Genomic DNA, 27,482 nt, shown 5'->3' with positions numbered 1-27,482 from the left:
GAGAGAGAGAGAGAGAGAGAGAGAGAGAGAGAGAGAGAGAGAGACTCACCCTGGCCTACTCTCCCTCTCACTTTCTCTCAACACACACCACACAACAATCACTCTCCCTTCACCACACAAAACTAAAAACGTACATGTGTGTGTGTGTGTGTGTGTGTGTGTGTGTGTGTGTGTGTGTCCCGAACTCCCTCGATGCATTGCAATTCACCCACAAAATCGACGAAGCAATCTCGGACGGACTAACAATGTCGTGTGAAAGTAAGAAACAATGACAAGAAAAATAAAAAGAAAAGACTAAGCAAAACACATACCCAAAAAAGGAGTAAACGAGAGACATACGTGAATACAAACTTAAATGGCAGCAGCAGTAGTAGTAGTAGTAGTAGTAGTGGTGGTAATGGTGGTAATAGAAGTAGTATTAGGAAGGGGGCGTGGCTGAGAGGGATTGTGGTTGTCGAAGTGAGCAACCACAATCGAGAGACTGGTAAGAAGTGAAAGGAAGAGTGCCAGTGAAAGTAGTCAGTGAGGAGAGAGGGAGAGGGGGACAGTGGTGGTAGTTTTTGTGGTGGTGGTGGTGGTGGTGGTGGTGGTGGTTCTTGTGATTTTTGGAAGAAGGGGAGGAGGGTACAGGGTTGGGTGATGTGGAAACTATGATGCTGAAGTAAAAAGAATGAGTGGTAGTAGTAGTAGTAGTAGTAGTAGTAGTAGTAGTAGTAGTAGTAGTAGTAGTAGTAGTAGTAGTAGTAAAATAAAAAAGTAGTAATGGTAGTTGGCATGATCAAAGTAGTAGTAGTAGTAGTAGTAGTAGTAGTAGTAGTAACTTATTGCTGGAGGAAAAGAAGAACAAAAAGAAAAAGAACAGGAGTTAAAACAAGAACAAAAACAAGAACAAAAAAGAATAGGAAGAACAACAACAACAAGAACAAGAAGACAGAAAAAAAGGAAAAAGGAAGAAAAGGAGATGGTAGCGATGGCGTTGGAGGAGGGGAAGGAGAAGAAGAAGGAGGAGGAGGAGGAGGACGATGGAGCCATTGTTAGCGTTGATAGTGTTATTGTTAATGTTATCGCTGTTATTGTTATTGCTGTAGTAGACCCAGACTAGTGTTCGGGGGGGCCTGTAGCAAGCCACCCCATTCCCCAAGCCCTTCACACCCCTTTCCAAAACAATGGCATAGAATAAATCATCTTTGAGAGTACACACAGGTAGGACACGCACGTAACAGGTGTAGATATAGACAGGTAGACAGGTAGGAAGGTAGCATAGGTTAGTCTTGGGCCACCATCATCAGCAGGTGTTCCTCCTCTACTGACTTGGCATCACTGTTTTATCACCTGGATTAGTCGTGGCAATGTTCGCTGATTTTAATGCTACTGTTTAATGGTTTGTTTGGTTCGTTCGTCTTGCTCAGCGTCATGTTTGAGAGTGTGATTTGTTGTAAGTGTTGATTATTATTATTTTGCTGTCCGATGTTGGTGTTGTTGTTGTTGTTTGCCCCTCTTTCGGCCACCTCTTTGGATTCTTTTTAGGAGCAGCGAGTAGCGGGCTTTTTTTTATTATTGTTTCCTTTTTTTGTGCCCTTGAGCTGTCTCCTTTGTTGTAAAAAAAAATAGTCAAAACATACATGCAAACCTCACAAAAGAAGAAGAAGAAGAAGAAGAAGAAGAAGAAAAAGAAGAATAAGAACAAGAACAAGAAGAACAAGAAAAACAAGAACAAGAACAAGAAAAACAAGAAAGAAAGAAAAGCAGAAAGAAAGAAAGTAAGAATGAGAAAGAAAAAAAGAAATAGGAGATGATAAATATGAATAGGAAGAGGAGGAGGAGAAGTCGGAGGAAGTGGTGGAAATTATTAATGTGTAGGGGAGAAATATATGGGAGTATATGGAGATGGAAAAGATAGATAGGCAGATATGCTACGTGGTGCAAGACAAGAGGAGGAGGAGGAGGAGGAGGAGGAGGAAAGGTGAGTAGGAAAGAGGGAGGAAAGGAATTGAAATGTTATGTAGTGAGAAGAGAAAGGAAGAAAGGGGAGAAAGGGCGGATTTTAGAGGGTGGGAGGGCGGGGGAGGAGGAGGTGAAAGGGGGAGAGGGGGAGGATGTAGGTGGGGGTGGTCACTTTTGAGGTTTAGCTGGTCAAAGTGTGCGGTGAAAGGTTTGTGATTTTTGTTACCTAACCAATCTGCAGATAATCATTTTTTGGATCAGGTTATGTGCGATTCTCAAGTGGAAGTAGTAGTAGTAGTAGTAGTAGTAGTAGTAGCAATTGCTTTGTGAAAGGATATGAGAAAAGATACCACTCACAACGCAACTCTAATGGATGGAGGCCCGTAAAAAAAAAGTAGTAGTAGTGTTTACGTTAGATAAATAAAGATATAAGCAAGAATCAGTGTACGAATGGAGAGGTAGATAAGTGGATCGGGCTTGCCAGTCATGAGTTGAGTGCCAATACGATAGACACCTTTAAGAATATATACGTTAGATAAATCCAAAGATAGAGAAGAAAAATGGGGTTAAATTTACAGGAGATACCCTTATACATAGGAATACATAGGAAGAACAGACACCAGAAGACCTATCGGTCTATGGCGAGGGTGTTTGTTTACTACCGCTACTACTAGTAATCTACGTGTGGTAGAACAGGACAGAATAGATGAAGGCTCCTCCCCACCCACCTCTCCCTCCGGCAACGTGCCGGCAGGAAATAGTTAGAACACCATGTACCTTTCAGGAAGAAAGGGACATGGAAATTTTACAGTAAAGAGAGAAATAAGAGGAAATTACTACCCTTAACTTACACTTGTGTCAGTGGTAGTAGTAGTAGTAGTAGTAGTAGTAGTAGTAGTAGTAGTGGTAGCGGTGGTAGTGGTAGTGATAGTCAAATAAATACTAGCCCATATATGCCTTACCCCCTAGCCTCTAACAAACTACACAGCACACACTCCTAATTCACCAATATTTATAGCAGCGATAACAACTCTTCCCCCTTAGCGAGACCACTGCTGCCCTGTCCCTCCCCTCGCCCCCTCGCTCCCCCACCCTGCTGCCCTGCCCCCCTTCCCTCTCCCCCATCACGAAGGGAATATATGGGCTACCGGACACGCTGGGAGACACAAGGGTTAATTTTCGAACCCCTGATATTTATGTAAGTGACAGGGAGGAGGATCACACCCACAACTTGTAAATGTCAGCTCTGAGCCATTATGTGAAACACCACCACGACCACCACCACCACCACCATTGCAACTACCACCACAACCATTGCAATCACCGCCACTCCCATTGCTACCGTTATCACCACGCCTCTCCTGTCCCTAATACTTATCAACCTCCTTTATTAATAGTATTGGATGATGAAGAGATAGTAGTAGTAGCAGTAGTAGTAGTGGTGGTAACAGAAGAAGAAGAAGTGGTAGTAGTAGTAGTAGTAGTAGTAGTGGTGGTGGTAACAGAAGAAGAAGAAGAAGTGGTAGTAGTAGTAGTAGTAGTAGTAGTAGTAGTAGTAGTAGTAGTAGTAATTGTGAACATAAAATAGCTAGATAACATCATATAGTTTATGGTGCCTTCTACCTTGAGCAACCCCACGCCATAAAAATGTTGGTAGAAGCAGGAGTGGAGTGTGGCATTTGTTTTTTGAGTGATTATAAGTAAAGGTAGCTGTGTGAGTTAACGCACGTATGAACAGAGTATAGCCGTAACAATTGACAGTAGTAGTAGTAGTAGTAGTAGTAGTAGTAGTAGTAGTAGTAGTAGTAGTAGTATGATAATGGTGGTTGAAATAGAGGTAGCCAAGGTGATCCCGGGTGCTTCAATTATTGTGGTAGTGGCAGCGGTGTTGGTGGTGGTGGTGTTGACAGTAGATGTTGTGGTGGTGATAGTTTTGTGGATCACTAACAGCTACACTTTCTTGCTTTCGTCATCCGGGTGAAAGCTCTCTCTCTCTCTCTCTCTCTCTCTCTCTCTCTCTGATGAGCTGAGAGAGAGAGGCGTGATCGGCGTCCGTGAGTACTGAGCACCCTATCTCTCCCTCTCTCTCTCTTCTCCCATGTTGATCTCCAAAACTTTCCCTTCCTCCTCTCTCGCTCCTCCTGCGTACTCGATCTGATACGCAAACTTTCCCTCCATTCTCTCTCTCTCTCTCTCTCTCTCTCTCTCTCTCTCTCTCTCTCCACCGCGCTTCAAGCTCCACCGTCAGAGCAGGCGAGACGTTTTTCTTCTTCCTCGTCCTTCTCAGCGGCAACAAAGCTTGAGGATGCAACCAAAGAAAGCATTCGAAAACTTTAATTTACAAGGCAGCTACTTTTACGTTTCCTTCCTAGTCAGTCAGCCTTCCTGTTCTTGTGAAAGCTTTTGTTTGGACGTTGCTATAAGACTACTTCCTCCTCCTCCTCCTCCTCGCCGTCACTCAGCGAAAGATAAACTATAACATGTGGGAAAAAAATGAGAGAAAAAGAGTTGTAGCACAGGAGTGAGGGTCGCGCGAGCTGGCACTTCCTTGTGACGTCACGCCCAAGGTTGCCAAGTTGACGCGGCATCTCTCGGCAAGTCGATTTATTTTGGTAACGCTTTGCTTAGGCCTAGAGGTAATGTTAGCTGTTTCTTCCTACGCTCTGCCGAACTTTTTCCTGGTCTTATTTTTAGAAAAACGTTGACGCTACAGAAAACAAGGACATATATATATATATATATATATATATATATATATATATATATATATATATATATATATATATATATATATATATATTTTTTTAATGGTTTCGGTAAGGGTGTGGCGTACTTCGCTGACATGATAATAGTAATGAATGATAATAAGTCACACGACCATCACTACCAGCATCATGATCATCACCTACTACTACTACTTCCACTACTACTACTACTACTACTACGTCACTTGCCCTTTAAGCAGTCCAGTGCACTCCACCACCACCCGGAACACCAACTACGATAAAAACACAAAGCAAAACAAAATAAACAGACAAAAAAATAAAAATTAGAGCGAGTAGTAGCTGAAATAGTCTATCCCGAGTCAATAAACCTTTTGTGTTCCTCCCATATGACTCTTCCGCCTCTCTCTCTCTCTCTCTCTCTCTCTCTCTCTGAAGGGCACACTCACTCATTTTCCACAAAAACATCCCTTCACCGCCACTCACAATAATAAATATTCGACGGGAAATGAAAACAACAAAAACAGATCTTGACAAAAATATTATATGCATGCCGGAAGTTTCTTGTGCTTTCATCCTTTTGTTTTCATTCATTATCTTATCTTTTTGGGGGGCGCATGTATACATATGATAAAGAAATCCATTTATAATAATTGCTTTGCTTTCTTATCTGTTACTTATTGAGAAGGGAAAGGGGAAGAACGAGGAAGAAGCTAACTTTCCGCTTTCGTTTGGCCATGAGAAAAGCAAATATATACAGTTATTTTGATTCTCGGTCTAATCTCTTTACTACTACTTTTATTACTACTACTACGACTACTACTACTACTACTATTACTACAACCACTATAAAGAGACTGTAACTAGTGGCCCTTGCAGTGATGAGAACGAACAATACAAAAAGTAACTTGGGTAGAGTAGGCAGAGGATAAAAACTGGTGGCGAGGTAACATGGTAGCAAAACGGGGCGGATGAAAACAAATGTTCGATCTTGCCCGTTAACACTTACAAATTCAAACCAAACCCATACATGATGAGAAGAGAAAGATATAGTGTAAATAGACATAGGTTTAGCAAGTTTTCGTGTTATTTTAATGACTAGGTGTATTGTATTTTATTCCTCTGAGCGTTGTCCCCTACCATTGTATCTTTTTAGTTTCCTGGTGCTACTTCCACATGTATCCTTATTAGTTGTATAATCACACTCTGTAGTGCCTGGGGGTTGGGATGGCATGCTCCTCCCTTCTCCTTTGTTGTTTACTTGCAACAATAAACTATCAATCAATCGTCTAAGCTTCGGTAATACTTTCCCTGCTAGTGTAGTCTGCAAACGCCCTGACTGTGTTGGGAGGATAACGCATTACCCTAGTCACCCCTTCAATTACGCCCTACTTTTCTGTGCTTGCGTCGCTGTCTACGGGAACTCTGCTAAAATTGACTGCCTCATTCTTAGCAGTCTATTCGTCAGTTGCTCGCGTCCTTAGTTTTTTTTTTTTTTTTTTTCTTTGGGTAAGTTACGCGTTGCTGAGTAATAAAATGATGTTACAGTTTACTATATGAAGCCAGTCTAGTTTTCATTACTTGTTTTATGATAACTCCTATTTAACACATTACTTTCCTAGACTAGAGTACGGCTGTTTTGCTATACATCACTATTTGCACTTTCGATCATTAATTTTCATACCTTAAATATTGTGGCATAATGGAGATATAGTTTATGCAGTACATTTCAGAACAATTAATGTACCGGTGTCCAGTCAATTATTATATCCGTCAGTTCAGTTATAAATCTATGTCATTGTTTTCTATTTATATCCTAAAGGACAACCACACCCCCGACCATTTTTTTTTTCTTAATTAAAGGTCATGAGAACTTAACATTTTACTTCTTTAAGCGTTCTTTCATCCATACACCACACCTATTATTCTTATATAATCCATGTGACTGTACTGTGCCTAGTTTCCGCTTTGAATTAATAAAGAAAAATAAATCTTAGTAACGCCAACATATTTTATACACGTAAATAATTTTGATGCACTGTAAACAGATGCCAAATTTACATGGTGGCAACTATACATATGAACCGTTGTCTCCACTACTCGAAAAAAGAAGACTGAAAAAGAAGTGTCACCGTAATTCGCAACCACTGCTATCACCGAGACCTTCAACGTTTGCTTCAGCTGACACAAGACGGTGACGTGTGGTAACCCTGTGGTGCCTTAATTAGCAACTGTCTCTCACACACACACACACACACACACACACAAAGCAGTTGATAAACGGGGTGCATTGCCGAAACCAAATCGCGCAAGAAAAAATTACATAAGTTTAAGGAATTATATATGATAAAATCTGATCAAATAAGTGACATACAACCTTGGCTCAGTCCTGTACACATATAGGCAAACCAGATGAGGATAAATAAGAACACACACACACACACACACACACACAAAACGTGCCCAAGGTCACACTAAATATAGCTCACGTTTAGGAGAACGTGTCCTTATCGTCAAAACAGTACCCTTGGATGGCCATTTAAATCTCTCTCTCTCTCTCTCTCTCTCTCTCTCACACACACACACACACACACGATGATGTATACAAAGACTTGCTCTTGCTTGCGTTACATGAATGGAGAGAGAGAGAGAGAGAGAGAGAGAGAGAGAGAGAGAGAGAGAGAGAGAGAGAGAGAGAGCATAATTTCGAGGTCAGTCTCCATTATTTTTCTTAAGTATGCAGTGTATCTTATTTTATTGAGGTCATTTTATGGATGGATAACTGTATTTGGAGAAGGTTGTTTACTAAGCACTCGCAGGGGGGGAGGGGGAGAGGGCTCGTGTTGGATGACTGCGCGGTGGGGAGTTGTGGATGGGGCGTGCGGTAGGGTGGAGGGCTGTGGGGGTTGTGGTAAGGGCGTGTGGTAGGAATTTGTGATGAGACTATTACGGTGGTGTTGGTATGGATGGTGGGAATTACTATGATGGTTGTGTAGTGGTATTCGTGGAGGGGCAATATGATGGGCAGTGGGTGATATGTGATGGGGCTATATAGTGGGACGGGACCGTGAAGTGCTGTAATTATGGTATATGGAACTGTAGGAAGCAATAGACACATCCATTTAAGACTTCCCTCATCCCTTTGTAGGAAAAAAAAGTACTTCACACAACACAGTTATAGACATTATGATAAATTCAACTTTAAAGAAAAAAAACTATCAAAAAATCTTTAGAATAATAATTATTGTTCAAGGGGAAATGACTGCATGAATCAAGTTGAATAGAATAAACTTTTCCATCACTATGACAGTCAATGTGCGTACCTAGGCCTTTCCCAACGTCCACCTCTGATGTTAATGCATTTCATTTTGCTCGGACAAGTAGCCTACTCTAAGTTGGAACCTAGGTTAGGAGTGACATGATACACTTATTGAACACCTTTCTCTTAAGGGAGTGGCAAGTTACTATTTGATATTTATTGTATGTGTCAAAATCGTTCTATCTCATTGTAGTTATTTTCCTCATTTATTTTCCGTGGGATGGGTTAGATAATGCATTTCCCTCTACTCTCAAATGGTTCGCTCCCAGTTACTCTTTTATCTCGTCCTGCCAACTGATTATTTAACGTCTTCATTTTCTTTATATGCACTTTCAGACTCTATTACACTGCAAGTTTTTTCGATCAGGCTTTATATGTTTACGGCTGGTTATGACATGTTACTGAAAATATTAAACGGCGGAAGTAATGTGTGGTAACTAGAAAAGAAAAAAAGTGAGAATCAGCAAGTAAATATGTGAGGTCATAACACCCCAGATCTATAGCAACCTTACATAATAACTATCAAACTACGATTTTTTCACCAAATTAGTCTTCTGTTTGCGTGTAAATGCTTTCATTACTGACCTTTAGCAGAGAGAATGGCAATCTACTTGCAGCATGTCAGCAAGGGGGTGCGAGGTGATCACTGGTCCGGCACAATCCCTGTGAAAAAAAGTACTTGTCACCACTAAAAATCAACATATAGTCACTGCTCCTATAGCCTACTACGAAGCCTCCAACCCAAAATTTACACTTTCGCCAGATCTTCAACCGATGTGCAAGTAATTTAAAATTACAAACAAGTATATGTTCGTAAGTAAATTCTAGTGAGTATAATTAACTCCAATACAATCAAAATCCTCCATAAATACTATCAAACATGTAAGTCGCTTCTTTAGCTCTACAAAACAGCTTGTTAAATATGTTAAATAAGCTATTCAGGAGTCACTGCTACTCTCTACTGCAACTCGCTGTGGTCGCGGTATAGGGCTGCCCCATGAACCATCTTAGGGTCTGTCATAACGACATCTTCAAGCGGCTTCTGGGGCTTCCTAGATGGACTAGCTCATCCCTGACCTTTACCGTGCACGGTGCACGGGATGAACTGTCAGGCTGTGCTGCGTCGCCACGCCGCGTACAGTATGAGGAGTAGAGTGGAACAATCTGAGAACTCCATCATCACCTCCGTCAGACAGAGCTTGGCCTATGCAGGATCCTGGGCTTATGTATATGGATCTCTGCGGCAGGAGTGGCTGGGCCTTTTGTACGTGTAGATTGTGCATAAATGTGCCGTGCACACGCATATATAATCATAAAGTTGTCATCTATTTAAGTGTATATGTATCTCGATTTTGTTCTCGTTCGTTTACTTGTCTTTTTGTTCCTTGTATATGCCGATGGCGAAATAAAATTATTATTATTATTATTATTATTATTATTATTATTATTATTAATAGATAAAATAAAAAGTAACTTGGAGAGCTTCACAATGGCATCGCCGAACAAATTGAAATCATGGTAGTAGCTTTATGTGTTTCGGAACCAAACACACTTTCTTGTTGCGGTGTTCAATAAATGCACGAAGAAACCTGCTATAGTAATAATCCCAGACGGCGGGGCAAATGTTCGTTAAAAGTCACAAAGATTTCACGGATGAGACTACCTATCGCGACTGCATTTGTTAAGATAAACTAATCTGACCGAACGTGATAATACCCAACCTACTCAAAATATTAACTTATCGCCGCTAAAACAGTAGCATTCCCGCTAAAACTACAACCTATCGTAGATTCGATAAATTTTTTTATTAACTAAGCTAGCCTAATATAACCTTACCTGAATAAATAAAAAAAATCTTGGAAAAAATAATATTGTACATTCTATAACCTAGCCTGGACACTGCCACGCACAACACGCCATCACTGTTATAGCTTTATTTACTATCAATTTGCGAGGGCTTCTATTATACTCACGAGACGTCACACGATAGCAGTAAACAAATATATTCGCATCTTTTGAGCAGCCTCTAATGACATAATCCCAGACGGTGCAATAGCCTAGTCCCAATTGTGAGTCCATACGGGCACCCAGTCGGTCAGATCACCCTGGGATACTATACAAAGACTGAGTAAATACTAAACACTGCCATGCACGAAGCGCCATCACTATGAAGGTAATAATCATTTCTTTACTCTCAGTTTGCTAAGGGTATTATACACACCAGACGTCACAGAACTGGTAAGTAGACAGGGTAATTAGGTTCAGTATATTCGCATCTTTTCAGTGACCTTTAAGGACGTAATCCCAGACGACGGTTTAATAACCTACCTTGTGAGGTCATGAGGGCCCCCAGTCAGGCAGGTCACCCCAGGGATACTTTAAAAAGACTCCTTGGGAGGGTCACCGCAGAGATTGCGTTCACTGTTTATAAGGAGACAATGATGCCAACTTGCCTAGTCCACGCGCACTCCTGCACTTCTGTTTTGATATGTACCACAGACAATGTTACCAAACTAAACTTATACTATCTAATCACAGTGCAACAAAGACCAGGCAGGGTGGTGCTGAATCACAAATACAAGGGTGAAAAGATGAAAATGTGCAGGTGCAGTAGTTAACCTGCGTATAATGTTAAAGTATGATAAGAACGATAACTCGGAAGTGGAAACTGGAAAAATACTAGTTAACCACGTGAATAAAGTCAAAACTCGCAGCATTGCAAAAAGAAAAGTAGCACATCCTAACGATGATGTAAAGTAGGATTGACCCCAGAGGTAATGGGTAAGGTTAACCAATTACTATTCAACAAAACTACACATTGTCTTCCCTGCTTACAACTATAGAAGGACGTGAACTGATCGAAGCACAACTTCGATATTATTGACTTCGTATCCGCTCTGTCAGACAACACAATGTGCATCTTTATGATAATTAATCAATATAATAGTAGGCTACTTGTCTTATACAGGTTTTTGGATTGACCTGCATCACCTATTATTCTTTATGAGCGAGCATGTAACATCCCATGACATATTCTGACTAAACTATACAGCAGTACAGAGCCTCCATATAAAGCCCCACCTTCCCACGTGACGCGCCTCGCCCCACGGATCGAAGCCACAGCCCTACATGCACGCCTCTCGTCATCCCCGCCGCTGTCCCCTACGTTACACCCTGTAGAAATAAAAGTGACTCCTTAGAATTAGATATATGTAATGTTAACGATAAGCGAGCAATGGGTGGCTTCAGCATCAGCAGGGTGGTGATGTAACAGCGGCGGGGCAGCTGGCGGGCGGCGGCTCGACGTGGTGGCGACGCCGCTCCCTCCAGCCAGGCCTCGGCGGCTGCAGGTGGTGGCCGCGGCGGGGTTCTTTGTTAGCAGGGCCCGGGCGGTGGAGCGGCGGAGGAGGGGGAGGCGGGGCCGGGGAGGCGGCGGGCGCGACCCCCCGTCGTCAGGAGCCTCACACACACACACACACACACACACACACACGGAGGAATGAAGGTGAAAATTTAATGAAAGGAATGCAAAGAAGGAAGAAAGGAAGAAGAGGAGAGGGAAGAAGGGAGAGCTGAAAGAAAGAAGTGAAGTAGGGATGGGAAGGAAGACAGGAAAGAATATTATACAGGAGGAAAGTAACACACACACGCACACACACACACACACAGAGAACGGGACACCCTCTGCACCACAGAAAACGTTAACGCACGTGGTCCGATAATTTGTGAAAACACCTCCAGACGATCTGAAGCGGGAGTGATCACGGGGCTGCTGGCTTCATCGTGAGGACCATGCTAGTAATGATGATGACGATGAGGGGGTGCACTGAGGGCGAGGGCGTGGGTGTGCGTGGTGGCGGCGGGGCAGGTGGCGTGGGCGCGGCGGTGGCGTGGCTCCTCAGTCTACTCGGCGGGGCCTGCTGCTGCTGCTGCTGCTGCTGCGCCCACCGCTGCCTGGGTCCCCGCCACCTCTCACTCGCAGGTACAGGCTCCACAGTTCAGGCTGATTTCTTCGTGTTTTTGGTGTGGTTTCGTGTGCCATTGGTTTCTGTGCATCCGCCCTCTTGCCCTGGGGGTGTCTGGGGCCTTGTGGGGCGTGAAATAATCGAAGGGCGTCGTTCCCCCGGCCCGGCGGCGGCGGCGGCGGAGGTGGTGGTAGTGGTGGCGGCAGGACCCCGACGCTCGCCTGCTGCCACGTAGAAGCCCTTTTATTTCCCCGGACGACTTCTCCCCGTGTTGTTCCTCTCATAGTGAGTTTGTGACACAGGATGTTTACGTTGTGGGCTGGTGAGCAGGGGAAGGAAGTGGTGGGCAGGGGTGCAGCAGGGGGACGCTGCAGGCGGCGGCGGTGGTGGTGTTGGTGGGACCCGTGGATCCGTGCTGGTGGGGACGCCATGTTCCTGCGGCCCAGCCTGGCCGCCGCCCCTCAGCCCCGCCTGGAGTGTTCAGGGTGCTCAGTGCCTTGCTCCACACATTAAGCGAATAGAGAAGTGAGTCCTAACCTGTTGCATGGTGAGAGAAATGAAGTGAAATCGCCATAGGGGTGACCCAGGGCACTCGGGGCCGTGTGGGACGACCAGCACCATCACCCAGCCTCGGGGCGCCCGGGGAGGGTGCAGGGGCCCCTCGCTGCCTCCTCGCCGCCTCGCCCCGCCCCGCCCCGTCCCAGCTCGCCCCAGCGACCAGCAGTTGTACCCTCCTGCTGAACGCGGGCGGCCTTACCTCCGGAGGAATACGGCCTGCTGCCTGGCCTCCTCTGAGCCTGAGAACAGTTATTGCTCGTATTGTTTGTGTGTATGGATATATTGTTTTGTGTGTGTATGGATATTGATTGCTGCCCTGTTTATCTCTCTCTCTCTCTCTCTCTCTCTCTCTCTCTCTCTCTCTCTCTCGTGGGATTTATAATTGCTGTCTTATACCATTTAGTAAATGGCTTTATAGGCTCTTAGATATGCAGCCTGTTGTATGCAAATTTTATATATATATATATATATATTATATATATATATATATATATATATATATATATATATATATATATATATATATATATATATAAAAGCTTTGCCTATGTGTGTGGATTTATACAGTAGAAATGGATGAACCTTCTGTTAATATATATATATTATATATATATATATATATATATATATATATATATATATCGCGAGAGAGAGAGAGAGAGAGAGAGAGAGAGAGAGAGAGAGAGAGAGAGAGAGAGAGAGAGAGGTCATGGAGGGGGATTGCCACATCTTCAAGCACATGAGAAATTGATCAACTTTGAATAAATACTTACTCTCAACAACGTTCTCAGGAGTCGAAACCATGCCCTCAAGCAGCAAAGCTGACTACCATTGTCGAGCCAAAGAGGTTCTCCATGGCTCAAAGTCTTTATATTCCTCTGTCTGTGGCCTTTTCATGGTTTCCCATCACCTCTTTTCCATCGTCTGTCGTCCCTATTTTTATTTATGGGGTTGGACGTGTCGATGAAAACATTGTCGTTTGTCTTGGTTTGGAGTGGGACTTTTATGTCTCTTGATTCGCTACCTGCAGGCAACCCCAGGTTTTGGCTGAGGGCTTAGGTGGTTTACCTACCATGGCTAATGAGCCCCACCTACCTGAGTTTGTAGTCAAGAGTTGTCACTCCTAGGTGAATTACCTACCATTGCTTCAAGTCCCACCTTCCTGGGTTGGATTGGCGAAGTGGCAGGGCGTGTCCACAGTTGGTGGGCCATGCACACAACATCTCTTGGGCTCCAACCTGCTCTGAATTCCTTCAGAGATTTAGCCTGGTACCACAGGACCCCAGTTACCAAGTGTACCACGAGGAGGCACTCTGAATTTCTTGAAAAGGAAGAGGGTGTATACTGACAGGAAGGACTTATGCACTGCCTTCTTCTCCATAGAGTTATCTGGCAGCAGCAGGTGAAATGGCAGGCAATCTCCTATTTCACTACAGCACCGGACACATCCTCTATAATAACCATGTTACCAGTCATTGTCAGAAATCACTTCAACAGTTTCCCTGCCAACCCTTTCACAGCAACCTCAGTAACAGGATGGGCCTGCACTACATTCAGGCATTTATTGCTCTGTGTAGAGACTCATTTGCCGGGCCCAGGTTTCTTTTTCTCTTTTTCTGCACTTGCTTCCCATTATCCACATGCTTTTTGTAATTCTATGTTTATGCCACTATTCGACATTGAGGATCACCATAAACTCAGGGAAGCCAATAAGGACCATAATTAGGGCAATAAATGATTCAACCACTGTCACTCACAAGATGAGGTGCTGATTGCCTCAAAATGAAAACATAACTTGCCATGCCACTTGTTGACAGGCCAGGGACTGATTTTGCCTACCATTCTCACATGTAGACCCAGGGGCTTTTTCCAGACCACAAGGCAGACCAAGATTGTCTTGGACTTCTCTCGTGTTACTCGTGATTGCTGACAGGGAGGAGGAACAAGACGAACTAACACTACGTCATTTTGTTATTCATTAAAAGCAACACACATCAACATAGTCACAGTTACGAGGTCCACAATATATAAGGAAATTTTCCTGAGCTACTTAGTGCCATTGTATTCACCAGAAATGCCTATTACTGTCTTAATCTCTGAATAGTTAACAAATGGCATCAACCCATTTTCTTGTTGATGATGATGTCATCTACATATTTATATGTATGCTCATATGGGAAGGCCATTCAGCTAGCTCCATGTTTTTTAAGTAAACACCTGTGTTTATTTGTATCCTGTTGTATGTATTTAAAGTAGAGTAAGTATAGTCCAAAACTGAACTGAAAGGATGAAGACAGAACAACAGTAACCATACATGGAAAACCATGAAGACACAGTAGGAAGATCTTCCTTCATGCTGGACCATGTAAATGCAGAGTCCCTTTACAAAAGGAAAAATACAAGCTAAAAAAAATGAAGGAGCTTGCAGCACAGATGCAGTGAAAGTAGATTGCAGGAGGTGCTATTGCTAAGGCAAAGCCTTCAATGCTCATCTGATCTGATCCGGGTTGATCATTTGTTAATTTTTCTAAGAAAATAAGATGGTTATAGTTATTGAAAGCTCCACCATTTTTAGCCGGAGAATATAGTTAAGTTTATTGCAGGCACAGGATAACCTAACCAGGATGGAGGAAGGCTACCTGGCGCTGCGCTGGAACAACCACAACACCATCTTCACCAAGCTCCTCACCCTCCTCAGGGAGCAGGTCAGTAAGAGTCCTCCGCCAGGGTCACTGAGTGTAATGCAGTGTTTAGAAAATGTTGCTTCCATATTTGTGCTAAAAAGAATTTTGAGACTGAAAAGCAGACGTGTACTGCCGAAAGTGTAGTTGTTTGAAATGTTAAACAATTAAAGATATAGTCATGAAGGGACATTTGTCTCATTTTTTGGTGATCTGTCCATCTTTAACTGACAGTGTTGCCTTGTTTCTCAGGGGCTGTTAGCCTTGGTCTTTTTTTTTTTTTTTTTTTTTTTTTTTTTTTTTTAGGAAGACTCATTGTGACATTGTGAAGACTCATGTTCTTAGTGACATTAATTTTTACACTAAGCTGTCTTAATATTTGAGTTTAGTTTTTCATTGTACATAATGTAAATACAAGAGTAAGAAGATTGCAGGTAGAAAACATAAAATTAGAAGTTGATAAAGTTATCTCAATTCATGTAGATCAGAGATCATAAGTTCTCCAAAGAACTCTTGTGCTAAACACGCTCTTGTTCTCAGGAAGCTTACGTTGATGTGTCGTTGGCTTGTGCTGGAAGGCTGTACCCTGCCCACAAGTTTGTGTTATCAACATGCAGCGACTACTTCAAGGAGATGTTCTCCAAGAACCCCTGCAAACACCCCATTGTCTTCATGAAGGACGTGTCTACCAAGGATATGGAGGCACTGCTAGATTTCATGTACAAGGTTAGTGTCAGTTGATTGCATTTTCCACAGTGTGTGCATGACATTGTGTATGTTAAAATAGCTTTTTCTTTTCTGAAATAGAATGGACTATAGTAGCACAGCCCCATTGGTTGTAGTGGCTTGGCTCGCAGGAGTGGCCACCACATAGGTAGCCGTAGTAATGATGTGGCTGCTCACCCAATAACATTTAGTCTTTTATTTTTATGGGAAATGTGATATGCATGTTTTACCGTTTGAGTTACTAGGAGGGTTGTAAGTTCCCTAAACCCATATTTAGGGTGAAAGAGCAAGTAGGTTGCTTGGTTTGGGAGATAACAGTAGGTACATTTAATGATTCTTGACCCATTATTTTATTTGGTTTATATGAACTATTATCCACTACACACCCACTCAGCCCCAGATACTCTCATCCTCTGTCTTAGACATTAATGATTTTGCACTGCTCATGCAGAGGAGTTTGTGTGGCTAAGCTCAGTGTTCCCACAGGGGGAGGTGCACGTGCCCCAGAGTGAGCTTGGGTCACTGCTGCGCACGGCAGAGGGTCTGCAGGTGAAGGGTCTGGCAGTGCCAGATGACTCCCCACGTGTCTCCTCCTCAACTTTACCTTCCGCTGCTGCAGTTGTGCCTTCCGTCCCGTCCGTCCCACGCTCACATCCGCCCACTTTAATAGCGCCCTCACACCTACGAGGCAAACGCAAGAGGCCAGCAGGTAGGGTCCCCACAGTTCTGGCTGTGTCTTGGTTTTGTGAACGGGAACAAAGACCAGTTGTGATTTGTGAAGAAGCATTTGTTTTAATATTCATTGAAAAAAAGCAAAACCTTTTTCTTTATATTCTCTTGTTTTGAAAGAATATTGCATATTGTTATTCCTTGCTTGGTGGACTGCCATACTCATTTATTTAATTATTTGTTGCAGCTGAGCTTCAGAAAAGTGATTGTTTTCCTCAACATAACCTTGGGTACCGTCTGAGTAATATTTTTGAAAAAAACTGTATATACAGAGCAATTTCTTAATAGTATTCTCCCTCACAGAATCCACTAGAAAAGATGACCCACCAAAATTGACTCTTCGACCAGACCTTGGACCCCAGACCATGAAGTTCTCCAGCCGGCAACGGAGTCGACCAGCAACCATGCCGGAGCTGAAGAGGATAAAGCGTGAGCAAGAGCACGTGGCCGAGGCAGGGGAAAGCATGGAGCACGGGGAGATGCCACACTCCCCGAGCCCAGTTCCCAGCAGCCACAACAGTGAGGACCCCCAGTTGAATCATGCTACCAAGATCAAGGTGAGGGCAGGCTACACTTATGTCAAAATATCTCCCTTGAACTTGTCTTGCTTCTAATTTCTTATATTTTGTAAAATGATTTTGTTTGATTATTCGGGCTTTATGCTAAGTAGGAGATCTGGAGGAGGAGCTAGAGTTGAACCAGCCATCATTGCATGTGTAACTGAATGGTAGAGTGTGTGTGTGTATTTACTTAGTTGTGGCATACGGGAGAGGAGTTACGCTCATGCTGTCCTGTCTCTATATCTACTATAATCCAACTTGGCCTTAAATTCATGAATCACCTTTGTGTGGACCACATCTTTCTGCCCATTCCTCCCCACTGCTGTAGTTTCCAGATTAACTTTTTGTGTGGAACTTTGTCAAAAGCTTTTTTCAAATTGAGATATACACAATCAGACCACCCTTCTCTCTCTTGCACCACATCTATTGCTCTTGAGTAGAAACATTGTAAGTTAGTGACACATGATTTCCCTTTACTAATTCCAAACTGTCCTTCATTTATCATGTTTTCCTTATCTAAATGTTCGACCCATTGTTTTTTATTATACTTTCACAAATCTTTCACATTACACTTGTCAACAAAACTGATCTATAATTTAGTGGTTCAGTTTTATCTCCACTTTTATAAATTGCTACAATGTTCACTCTTCCATTCTAAGGGCACTTTTCCTGTATTTATAGAGCATGTTGTTATGTCATAAAGTGGCTCCAATAATTTATTTTTCTACTCTTTAGTGTGTGTGTGTGTGTGTATTTACCTAGTTGTAGTTTTACAGGGCCTGGGCTTACGCTCGTGTGGTCCTGTCTCCGGATCTGTATTTGTCTAACTTTTCCTTAAAGCTTTGCACACTCTTCGCCGATACTACATCCTCACGTGTGTGTGTGTGTGTGTGTAATTCACCTCTTGGTCTGCTGCGGGTCTCTCTTGAGACAGCCAGCCGTTCCCCTACGGAAGAGCACAGAGCTCATAGTACCGATCTTTGGGTAGGACTGAGACCACTCACACAACACAAAGCGACGAGGTCACAACTCCTTGCCTGACGTCGCGTACCTACTCACTGCTAGGTGAACAGGGGGTACACGTGAAAGAAGATAAACCCAACTTATCTTCACCCGGCTGGGGAATCGAACCCCGGTCCTTCTGGTTGTGAGGCAGACGCTCTATCCACTGAGCTACCGGGCCGTGTGCCGTGTGTGTGTGTGTGTGTGTGTGTGTGTGGATAGACTTGTACCCACTTATTCAAACTTGCAAGCAAGCAAATGAAAGTCCACTATACAAATGGGAGTATGGACAGTGTTGTGAATTACATTAAATATATTATTCAGTTACATCACGGATAGTCCAAGTTTTGGACTTCGCAAAATTGGATCATCGACTTTATCTGTTTGTTTCAGGCACTTAGCTAAAACAAAGTTTTTGCATATACAATATATTACGGCTTATCCATAAAGTATAAGCTGTTAGAATTAGCACATAGGTTGGTATGTTGTCACCGAGATGTGTAACATTAATGTTAAGAGTGAGCATTCTTACCTACAACATGCAATCTTTACCTCCACTACAGACTGAACAACCTGACTCAATGAAGGAAGATGATGTTGAGCAAGAGGAGGATGAGGGTGTTCCTGGTGAGGGAATATCTGGGGAAGAGGAGCCAGAGGAAGAGGAGGAAGAGGAAGAAGAAGAAGAAGAAGAGGAGGAGGAGGAAGAGGGAGAGGGACTGTCTCATGGGGTGTTATCAGATGTGGATGCTTGTGAACAGTCCAACTCTTCCCTCCCAAACTCTGACATGTCCACAGTAAGATTCATTTTTGTTAGTTTATTTAACTAAACAATTTGAAGTGAATCGATTCCATACTTGTTATTTAACCCTTTCACGCACCATGACGCGACGCGTCAAAAAACTTTTAATAATTCGCCAAAAATAAAGTATATATCTTTCAGAATCGCATCAAATTTTTTTTGCGACAAAGATCCAAGCTAGACCTATAAAATAAAATAATCGTCAACTCTCGTGCTGTTGGATTTAAAGTAATAATTGCCCGTGGCTTAGTTGCCTTTCAGCAGGCAGACTGTTGGCCCTCTAAATTGTGTCCGGAGCCTGGTAAGCCAGGATTACAGTTGTCAGACGAAATTGGTGAAATTTATTCTTACTTCCGATGTAAAGTGATTGTGCTGTGATACAATATTTTGCCTTATAATTGCAGGGACCAGTAACTGTTACTATTAGAAAATATGGCTAAGAAATTATCAAGTGAAGAGATTTTGAGACCCATTTGTACAGAGCATGATGATGAAAGTGATGGTGGTGATGGAAAAAGTGGGAAAAAAAAACTCCAGCTGAGAGTGTTAGGGAGAGAGACTTAGTGGTATTTATTATGATTATTATTGCATCTGGCGAAGTTCTTCCAGACAGCAAATAGGTGCGCTAATAGTCATGTTTGTTATTATTATCAAAACTCTATTCCAGGCAAAACTGACTTCTATTTTGACCGTCTTGACCTGCCCATTGTGTTTTGTTTGCTGCCCTGGAGCTGTTTCTTTTACTGGAGAGAACAGAATAGATAGAAAAATATAGTTTTCCTCCATTTTCTCAAGATCTACTGGTCGTATGAAAATTCCAATGATAGCGTTGGAATCCTCATAAAAATCCGCTTTTATTGGCATATAAATAAAAAAAGGCGACTCAGGAAGTTTTGAGCTACGAGGTGGTGAACGTAAGCATTTCTTGTTTATCTTTAATCAATGTTTTTTTTGGAGTCGGTAAACTTCGCTATTTATTTGCATTTCTTGATATTTATTCTTTCACAAGGCAGATTAATCTCTCCCAAAACTAACGACATATAATAATACCAGGAAAAAAAGAATACTCGTGGGTGAAATTGATAACATGAAAAAAAAATTGCCGCACGGTCAGGCCATTCCACAAAGCCCCCTAGGGAGCCCCAGATGGATGTCGCAGTGGAAAGAGAAACTTATTAAACTTTTGGTGCGTGAAAAGGTTAAGCCACCAGCCAGTCCATTTTCAACATCTTTTGTGTAACAGTAAGGGTCAGTGTTTGCAAGGTCATTAACAGTGGGTCATTGTCCTTTAGACTGAACTCCTCCAAGTTGACCTGAGTGAGGACGGCACGCAGTTCATCATCGGCCCAGGAGGGTTTGGGGAAGCCATGTCCCGTGCCTCCTCATTGGCTGGGGATGAGGAGAGAAATGGGGACCAGGAACACAAGAAGCCATTTGTCTGCCCATTGTGCGGCCAGTCCTTCACGCGCCGGGACAACCTAGCCAACCACATCAAGGTGAGGAATGTTTCCCTGTAAGCTTGTATAGTGAATCTTCCATTAAATATTTGTCTTTTCAGATGTTTTCCCTGCAGTGCTCCCTCCAAGGAATGGAAAAAGTACAGTAATCTTATTTATCCTGCCCATATACTAATTTAGCAGTCTTCAGTCCTTTCCCCTTTTTATTTTTTGTAAAGTTGTGTCACTTAAAGTCACCAGAGGCGATATGGCTATCCTGGTGTTTTATAGCCAACCTTTTCTAATAATGACGCACACCTCTACTGCATGGCCCTCGATCCCCAGCAGTGATGGAGCAACTGGCCATGGCAGTGGCCAGACTCACTCCAGAGCAGGGGGTGCTAACAATCTGGGTTCATTCAAATTGCCTTTTGAATTTCACTCAGATGATGCAAGATTTTGGCAAAGTTAAAAGTAACTTGGCTATCTTAAAAGAATGGAGATATATTAGGTTAGCTCTTATGCATTGTTCATTACTATTTCCATTTGTTTTTATCTATGCTCATTTCTGTGGTTTTCTTAGGGGTTTGAAGGTTAGTAAAAGATATGACATATTAAGATAACCTATGTCTATAAGACATCTATCTATATCTCCAACGCCTTGCTCCCTCGTGGGAACTTCCCTCCAGGGGGTGGCCATTGCAGAAGCTTCTCCATCTCTCCCTGCTCTGGCACTCCCTCTCAGCACATTCATTCCTGCTACTTTCAACTCTCTCGCTCCAGTACTCACTCACCCTATTTATCCACTTCACAGGTGGTCTATAAGACATATCCCATATAATTACACATGTCCCAGTTATTTCCTAGACACACGCTTACCCTATCAAGATAGGAAAACTCAACAAGTCCCCATAAGATAAGGACCTTTGGGTCAATACAAACCATGACATTACTCATTCTCCCATACTATTTCACCCTGCCTCTAGAAACTTGCCAAGTGTACTCAGAAATTCATGCATCATATATGTTTTTGTCTTCCCATGCAGACCCACACTGGTGACCGTCCATTCATGTGCCAGTATTGCCACAAGTGCTTCTCCAGGAAAGATTACCTGAAGCAGCATGAACGAATTCACACCGGAGAGAAACCTTACGCGTGTGACATATGTGGCCGAGCCTTCACACGGAAAGAGGGCCTCACCGATCACATGCGCTGCCACTCAGACTTCAAGGCCTTTTCTTGTGAAACCTGTGGTAAGAGCTTCAAGCAGAAGTGTGGGCTGAGGTTTCACAAGAGGAATTATAAGCACTGACCTCTTGAAGAAGGTGGGCACTTAATTTATTAGCTCACAGCTAATGTGGTCTTGGTGTGTACCAAGTGTATTGTGTACAACAAGGGCAGCAGGCGTGAAGATAGTTGTGGCACAATATGAGGTACCGGAATGGCTTAATTTATGATTAAAATTTAGTTTTAATTAAGGTAATTCATGTAATAAGTCAGTTTTAGAGATAATTTAATTTTGTACAAGATATTTCAATTATGAGTTGAACCATTATTTAGTATTCTTGCCTTTACACTTATCACCCAAGTCTTATTGACTGTCCCTCTACTGTTTGAGAGTTAGTACATCTCCCTTGGCAATCCCCTGATTGGACACTTCACCTCACCATTACTGAGATCAGAATGGAATCTAGTACATAATAAGATTTCAGGTTATCAAGTTTATTTGCACCTGCTGAGAATATTCAGTGACTCGGTCCTCTTCTTATGGGATTTAAATAATTTGAGTACAATTGTTAATGTTGAGTTTAGTCAGTAGAGGCAGCCAGATGAGGCTTTTTGTTCCTCATGTATTCTTCCGTGATCTCAGACCCACAAGCTTCCAAACTCAATGACAGTGCACGGCCTGTCCTGCCTTGGAAGGGGTGTGACGCCTTCCCTCCATCATGCACACACTCCTCTCGCTGTTTCAGGCAGTTTGTTGCACTTCACTTCCTGTTTTTTTTCCAGCAAAGCACGGATATCTCCTTGTGTCAGTATTGTTTGTTTAATGCATTACATTTTGTTGCCAAAGAAATTTCCATAAGATTTTAGTGGCCATAGCTAGCTATGTACCCTATGATACACACATGATATACACAAATATTCAGTTTCCTCTTTTTTTAGTATTTTATGAATGTAGGGTGGCACATTTTTTTTTTTTTTTTTTTTTTTCTCCATATACAATGAGCATGTGTGTGTGTGTGTGTGAGAGAGAGAGAGAGAGAGAGAGAGAGAGAGAGAGAGAGAGAGTTCATAGCTTTGCTCATGCATGTCTTGTACTTATTCCCCTTGTTCATCTGGTTTTGTCAGTTCAGTTTGCAGCGTGTGCTACTTTGGCACCTCTGCTTCCAGTGAGGTAAGACTGCTAGTGTCCGGTTCATGTCTTTCATATTTTCATGTCATGTTACCTCTGTACTCATTAACTAGTTTATTTTCCATGATATATGAGAAAAAAATGTAAAGTTGTCTTGTGTGCAGTAGAGCCTCAATTTAAAAGCAGTTAAAAATAAAAAAATAAACTATTTTAAATTATTTTTGCTCTTCATCAAGCTGTTTGTGTAATGCTTTAACACAACACAGCACTTTAGAAAAATACAGGTTCAAAAATATTTTACTCCGTAAATATTCATTAGTAACCTCATCCACAACTGAGGTACTCATTTATCAGGCAACTCACAAGGGAGAATGCACATTGGGGCAGGCTCTCTGTATTAACTGCTCAGGCTCAGATTAAAACTGGAACTTGCAGCTTTGTAGAGGCACACAAACCACTCTGCCATGTAAGTCAGAGGTGTTTGCTAATTGCTCTGCTTTCCTCTGCATTAATGTGTTGCTTCAACATCAACCTTGTAGTGGATGAGAATTCCTTATTTAGGACATGGGGTCAACAGTACACTGCAGTTTACCATAATTTATCCTCTCTTGGGTCCACTTGACCCTGTTTACTGATTGCTTAAGAGAATGAGTAGATGGGTGAGTTGTGCACTCGTACCTCAGCCCAGACTTGAACAAAGGCTAGCAGTTTCTTAAGGAAAGTTAGATGCACTAAGCCACTTGGGCCTAAGAGGGTGGCACATAATTCAGAATATGGACTACACTAATGTGTACTTTGGTGCAATACCCTGCTGGAAAAGATATGTGCTGGATTGACACATTGTCCAACTTTCATGGCTAAAGATTGAGGTTCTTCAGTACCTTTTTCATTCCCATTAGTATTTTTCCTTCTTACTGATCTGCCCCTTTCCTCTCTTCATATCATCATGATGCACCCTCAGTCCCATCAGTATCATCAGCTGCAGTTATACATAATATGAATTTTTAATATAGCAGTATGTCACGGAAATATAGGAAATTTTCACTTTTTGCAAGGGTTTTGTTCGCAATGAAAGATTGAAAAACAAGATTAACAGCTTCCATGTTGATTGCTAGGCATCCCAGAACTGCTATGAACTCCCAACCAGTCTGGTAAAATAGTTCTGGCACCTGAAAAGCTGAAATCAAACCACATAAGCAAAACTCGTTAATAAAGTCTCACTGTGGTTGCAATAGTTTGTGGAAAGTAGGTGTGGTGCTGCAAAGAATAGTCCCACATCAGTAATTTATAGTATCCAATCAACCCTTCAGTGTGTGCTTCCCTTTGGAGCAGAGGAGAGGAGATACATACAAGATGCCATTGATGAAAGGATGGTAAACAGCATTGAGTATTCAGTAGATAATACAAAACTGGCTTATTGTACTTTAAGTTGGAGGGCCAATTTCTCTGCCTATTTTGAAAAATTTCCATGTTCTATTGTTGTTCCTATCAGCTCTCACCAAGGACATAACTAAGACAGAGAACATCATCTTTTTCCTTCTCAGTGCAAAATACTTGTTTCTTGAGATTGACTGTTCCCCACATGTTTGTACCTCTTATGACATGATCACATTCCTGTTACTCTAAATTTCTTTTCCCTGCACTACTTGTTTTCTCATCGGCCACCGTTCTCCTATGTATGGAAAATTCCTTGCCATCCTCTTCTGCCTTCTCTCTACGGAACTTTTTTTAAGGACTTATGAGAAAGTGGAGAAAACCACGCGTAGGTAGATTTGGACAAAAGTAGTGGTTGGATGAGAAGAGCGGGTCAGCCTAAAAGCCTGCTACATTTAGTGAGATGCATGATATTATGCAGGATGAAAATGAAGGATGCTATGGAGATGGGAACAGACAGGCTGGGATAAATGAGGTTGGCAAGACAAAATGAAAGGCAGAATTAACTGATTTAAATTGCTTCCCTGGCTGGCTGCCTCATCTATTTGATGGTGAATGTCAATTTTCAGGATCAGGTTGTGACCTCTTCCATGTTAGGAGTGAAAAGTTGATGATCATGGAGGGGGTAAGGGAAAACCTCTAGAAAAGAGGGAATATATTTTTAGTTGGAAAAAGTATCACCCAGTAAAATGGATCATGACTCACCATGTGTCAGAGATGCTGCATTGTTTCTTCACATAGGAAAGGTGTCACCTTGCATCTGCTATTTTTTTTTTTTTTTCCACATTAGTTTTTTCCATATTGTGTAGCTTTACATGCCACAACCTATTTCCTCATTTAGATTATTTTTCTTGTCATTTCCATTCTTCCAATTTAACCATACCAATTCACTCACCTTCTCTCCACCTGTCACAGAACAGTTTACCACAGCCACAGTTTAGCATCTACAGTTGTAGGATTATTGCTTCCTTTGGAAAAGTCTGCTGCATTACACTGCAGTTGCAGTAGTTTGATAAAATAGGATTTATGAAATTTATAAATATTTGAGATGACCTTTTTTAGGAAACAATTTATACCATGATTATGTGGAATAGCATTGCACCAATTTGATAAGTACTATGCCTGCTAAATGGGTAGTGCAAGTAGTAATATTATATTATTCATAACGATGTAAAATGATTTCTTTTATTCTGTTGTTGTGAATGCAAAGCTAGAGCAGTCCACATTAAATGTATTGTATCCAGCAAGGAAAAAGGTACTCCTCAGCTTCACTGAGCCACCGTACACAGTTGTTGTATACGATATTCATATGACATCTTCCAAATTGGGACATGACAGATAGTGTCTGCATGTGTCTGGCTACATTTTCAAAGACACATTATAATTTCATCATTATGATCCCCTTCCCCCACAGCACATGGGTCAGAATGACCTAGATTTAGGATAAGAGTAAGGACTGCAGGCCAACATAGATCACCATTCACTTACAGGATCCCTTTAAAATTATTTAATCATTAGACAGTAAGTACAAATTCAGCATGTTAAAAGTATTTTAACTAACAAGGCATCATTCGTGCTATTATTCCTTACTGTTGGTATTTTGATTGGGTTGGTACGTGAAGGCCTTGTGCAGATTAGCTCATAAAACCCTTATGTAACATTTATACATGCAGGGTGATTAGTGATCTGTGACATAACTGATTTCTGCTCCCAAAAGTTCAGAATTGGAGTGCAGTAGTACGAAGATTTGGTGTCTTACTTTTTAGTCAGGTGAACTGGAGGAATCATTTCAGGGTACAATGTATAGTTGTAAGCTGCAACAAGTGCCCTCACTCCTCAGCATCTGTAGCCTTATTACCTTGAACTATGGCCAGATTATATTTCCCTTAGTGAAGGCATTCTATTTACTGTTGTCTTGTGCCATTATACAAAGCTTACATGGGTCAAACTCCAATATCTCACTATTTTTATTGGTGGTATGAACCTTGGAATTGGAGCTCCCCTTCAGTTGGACAGGCATGTGGCTGCAGGTTTAATGAGGGGGCTGCTGCTTTTATGTTGAATGAACACTGAATCTGTAAAAATCACTTGGAATTTATATGAGCATAATTAGGTACTTTAGTCTGGAGAGCTAAGATGTATATAGTTATTATTGTTGTGTTCTCAGTATAAAAGTGTGTTTGACAGAGGTAAACTGTCAGTTGAAGAGTTTGTCTCTGCTACCTCTGAGGTGTTCCTTGACCTGCTATCAAAGGAGCAGACAGCTGCAGTAGTCCTCTCCTGTTTACCAGCAAGTTAATCACAAGCAGTGCCTCACCAGTATACAGAGCCTGTGACAACATTAGAATATAATTTTTCCCTGTATCCCCTTAAAATGTTTTCAAGTGACAATAGGCTCAGTGTATATTAATTTTGTATTTACAAGATGACAATATTATATAGGAGTTGTTATGCATGGCCCAAACTCCTGATAAATATGTATTTTGTATAACAGTCCATTTTAACTTGACTGTAACATAGGTTTCTCAGTCATTTTGTAAATTAACTGGCAAATAATACCTTGTATGTATATTAACAACAAGCAAGTCTTGGCTTGCCTTGAGTTGTGGGGTGTGGGAAATACTGAACCTCAAACCTCACAGATAACACTTGAGCCCCTTCCTCCTCCCCTCCCCCCACTGTCTGCCCCACCCACTGCCTTGACAGTGACACCTCCTCCAGGATGCACATTCTCATCCAGCCACTGTAACTAGTCTCACATTTCAGAAATGTTCTTGAACAAATGGCTTCATATTTTTGCATATAGGAAAAGTTAAAAAAGTTGCCATGTTTACTTGGGTTTGACAGTCACTTTTCTTAGTCTTAGCTGTAAGAATTCATGTGATAGGACTAATTTATAAGACTTATTTTGACAAATAAACTGAAAGTAATAGTTTGGTTTTATATTCCTTCAAATTGAAGGATAATATATGAACAAAAGTGTATGGAGTACAAATTTATTGTACAAACAGCTCACGATCCTTAAAACTTGCTGCAGCAAATAAAACTAAAATACAGTAGTAAATTGTTTACAGCTTAATATTTCATTATTTGTACTAAAATGTTAATTTTTATAAATGCCAAAGCTGGCTTATTGGTCGATTCTTAATGAATTTACAGTATACAGTAATTATGCAAATTAACTTAAGGGTGACCCTTCATTTAACATTTCATGTATGCAAGGCATGACAATAATGCACAGGTTGG

General features: G+C 41.8%; 2 protein-coding genes across 6 annotated transcripts in view; one reads left to right on the top strand and one right to left on the bottom strand.

The window, feature by feature from the left end:
• The window catches only part of LOC126986944 (homeotic protein spalt-major-like), a 138,262-nt gene extending 127,898 nt beyond the window's left edge, over positions 1-10,364 (bottom strand). The window contains exons 1-2 of the mRNA XM_050843481.1: positions 10,315-10,364; positions 8,572-8,649 (exon numbers count right to left, since the gene is read on the bottom strand). The gene's annotated coding sequence lies outside the window, so the exon portion shown is untranslated. The remainder of the gene's footprint in view (positions 1-8,571; positions 8,650-10,314) is intronic.
• Positions 10,365-11,516: 1,152 nt separating this feature from the next.
• LOC126986945 (GDNF-inducible zinc finger protein 1-like) lies at positions 11,517-27,168 on the top strand. Of its 5 annotated transcripts, none has more exons than XM_050843483.1 (8): positions 11,517-11,784; positions 15,113-15,214; positions 15,731-15,916; positions 16,403-16,625; positions 16,949-17,202; positions 18,771-19,004; positions 20,302-20,505; positions 21,492-27,168. In XM_050843483.1, exons 1-8 carry the CDS (start codon positions 11,779-11,781, stop codon positions 21,756-21,758), a joined length of 1,476 nt encoding a protein of 491 aa, XP_050699440.1. In that variant the 5' UTR covers positions 11,517-11,778; the 3' UTR covers positions 21,759-27,168. The 5 variants fall into 5 exon arrangements, with proteins under 5 accessions (XP_050699440.1, XP_050699443.1, XP_050699444.1 ...); XM_050843486.1 differs by having other exon boundaries at positions 11,517-11,968; XM_050843487.1 differs by having other exon boundaries at positions 11,517-12,236.
• Positions 27,169-27,482: the final 314 nt, after the last annotated feature.

The sequence above is a fragment of the Eriocheir sinensis genome, chromosome 63 (genome assembly GCF_024679095.1).
Source record: "Eriocheir sinensis breed Jianghai 21 chromosome 63, ASM2467909v1, whole genome shotgun sequence".
Classification (NCBI taxonomy): Eukaryota; Metazoa; Arthropoda; class Malacostraca; order Decapoda; family Varunidae; genus Eriocheir; species Eriocheir sinensis.
The sequence above is the reverse complement of the archived record's forward strand: the minus strand, read 5'-3'. Positions and strand labels throughout refer to the sequence as shown.

Bases quoted from the DNA above. Each gene is read 5' to 3' on its own strand.
- LOC126986945 (XM_050843483.1), top strand. The intron at 15,917-16,402 runs GTTAGTGTCAGT...GTGTTCCCACAG, and splicing joins TGCTAGATTTCATGTACAAG to GGGGAGGTGCACGTGCCCCA. The intron at 17,203-18,770 runs GTGAGGGCAGGC...CCTCCACTACAG, and splicing joins ATCATGCTACCAAGATCAAG to ACTGAACAACCTGACTCAAT.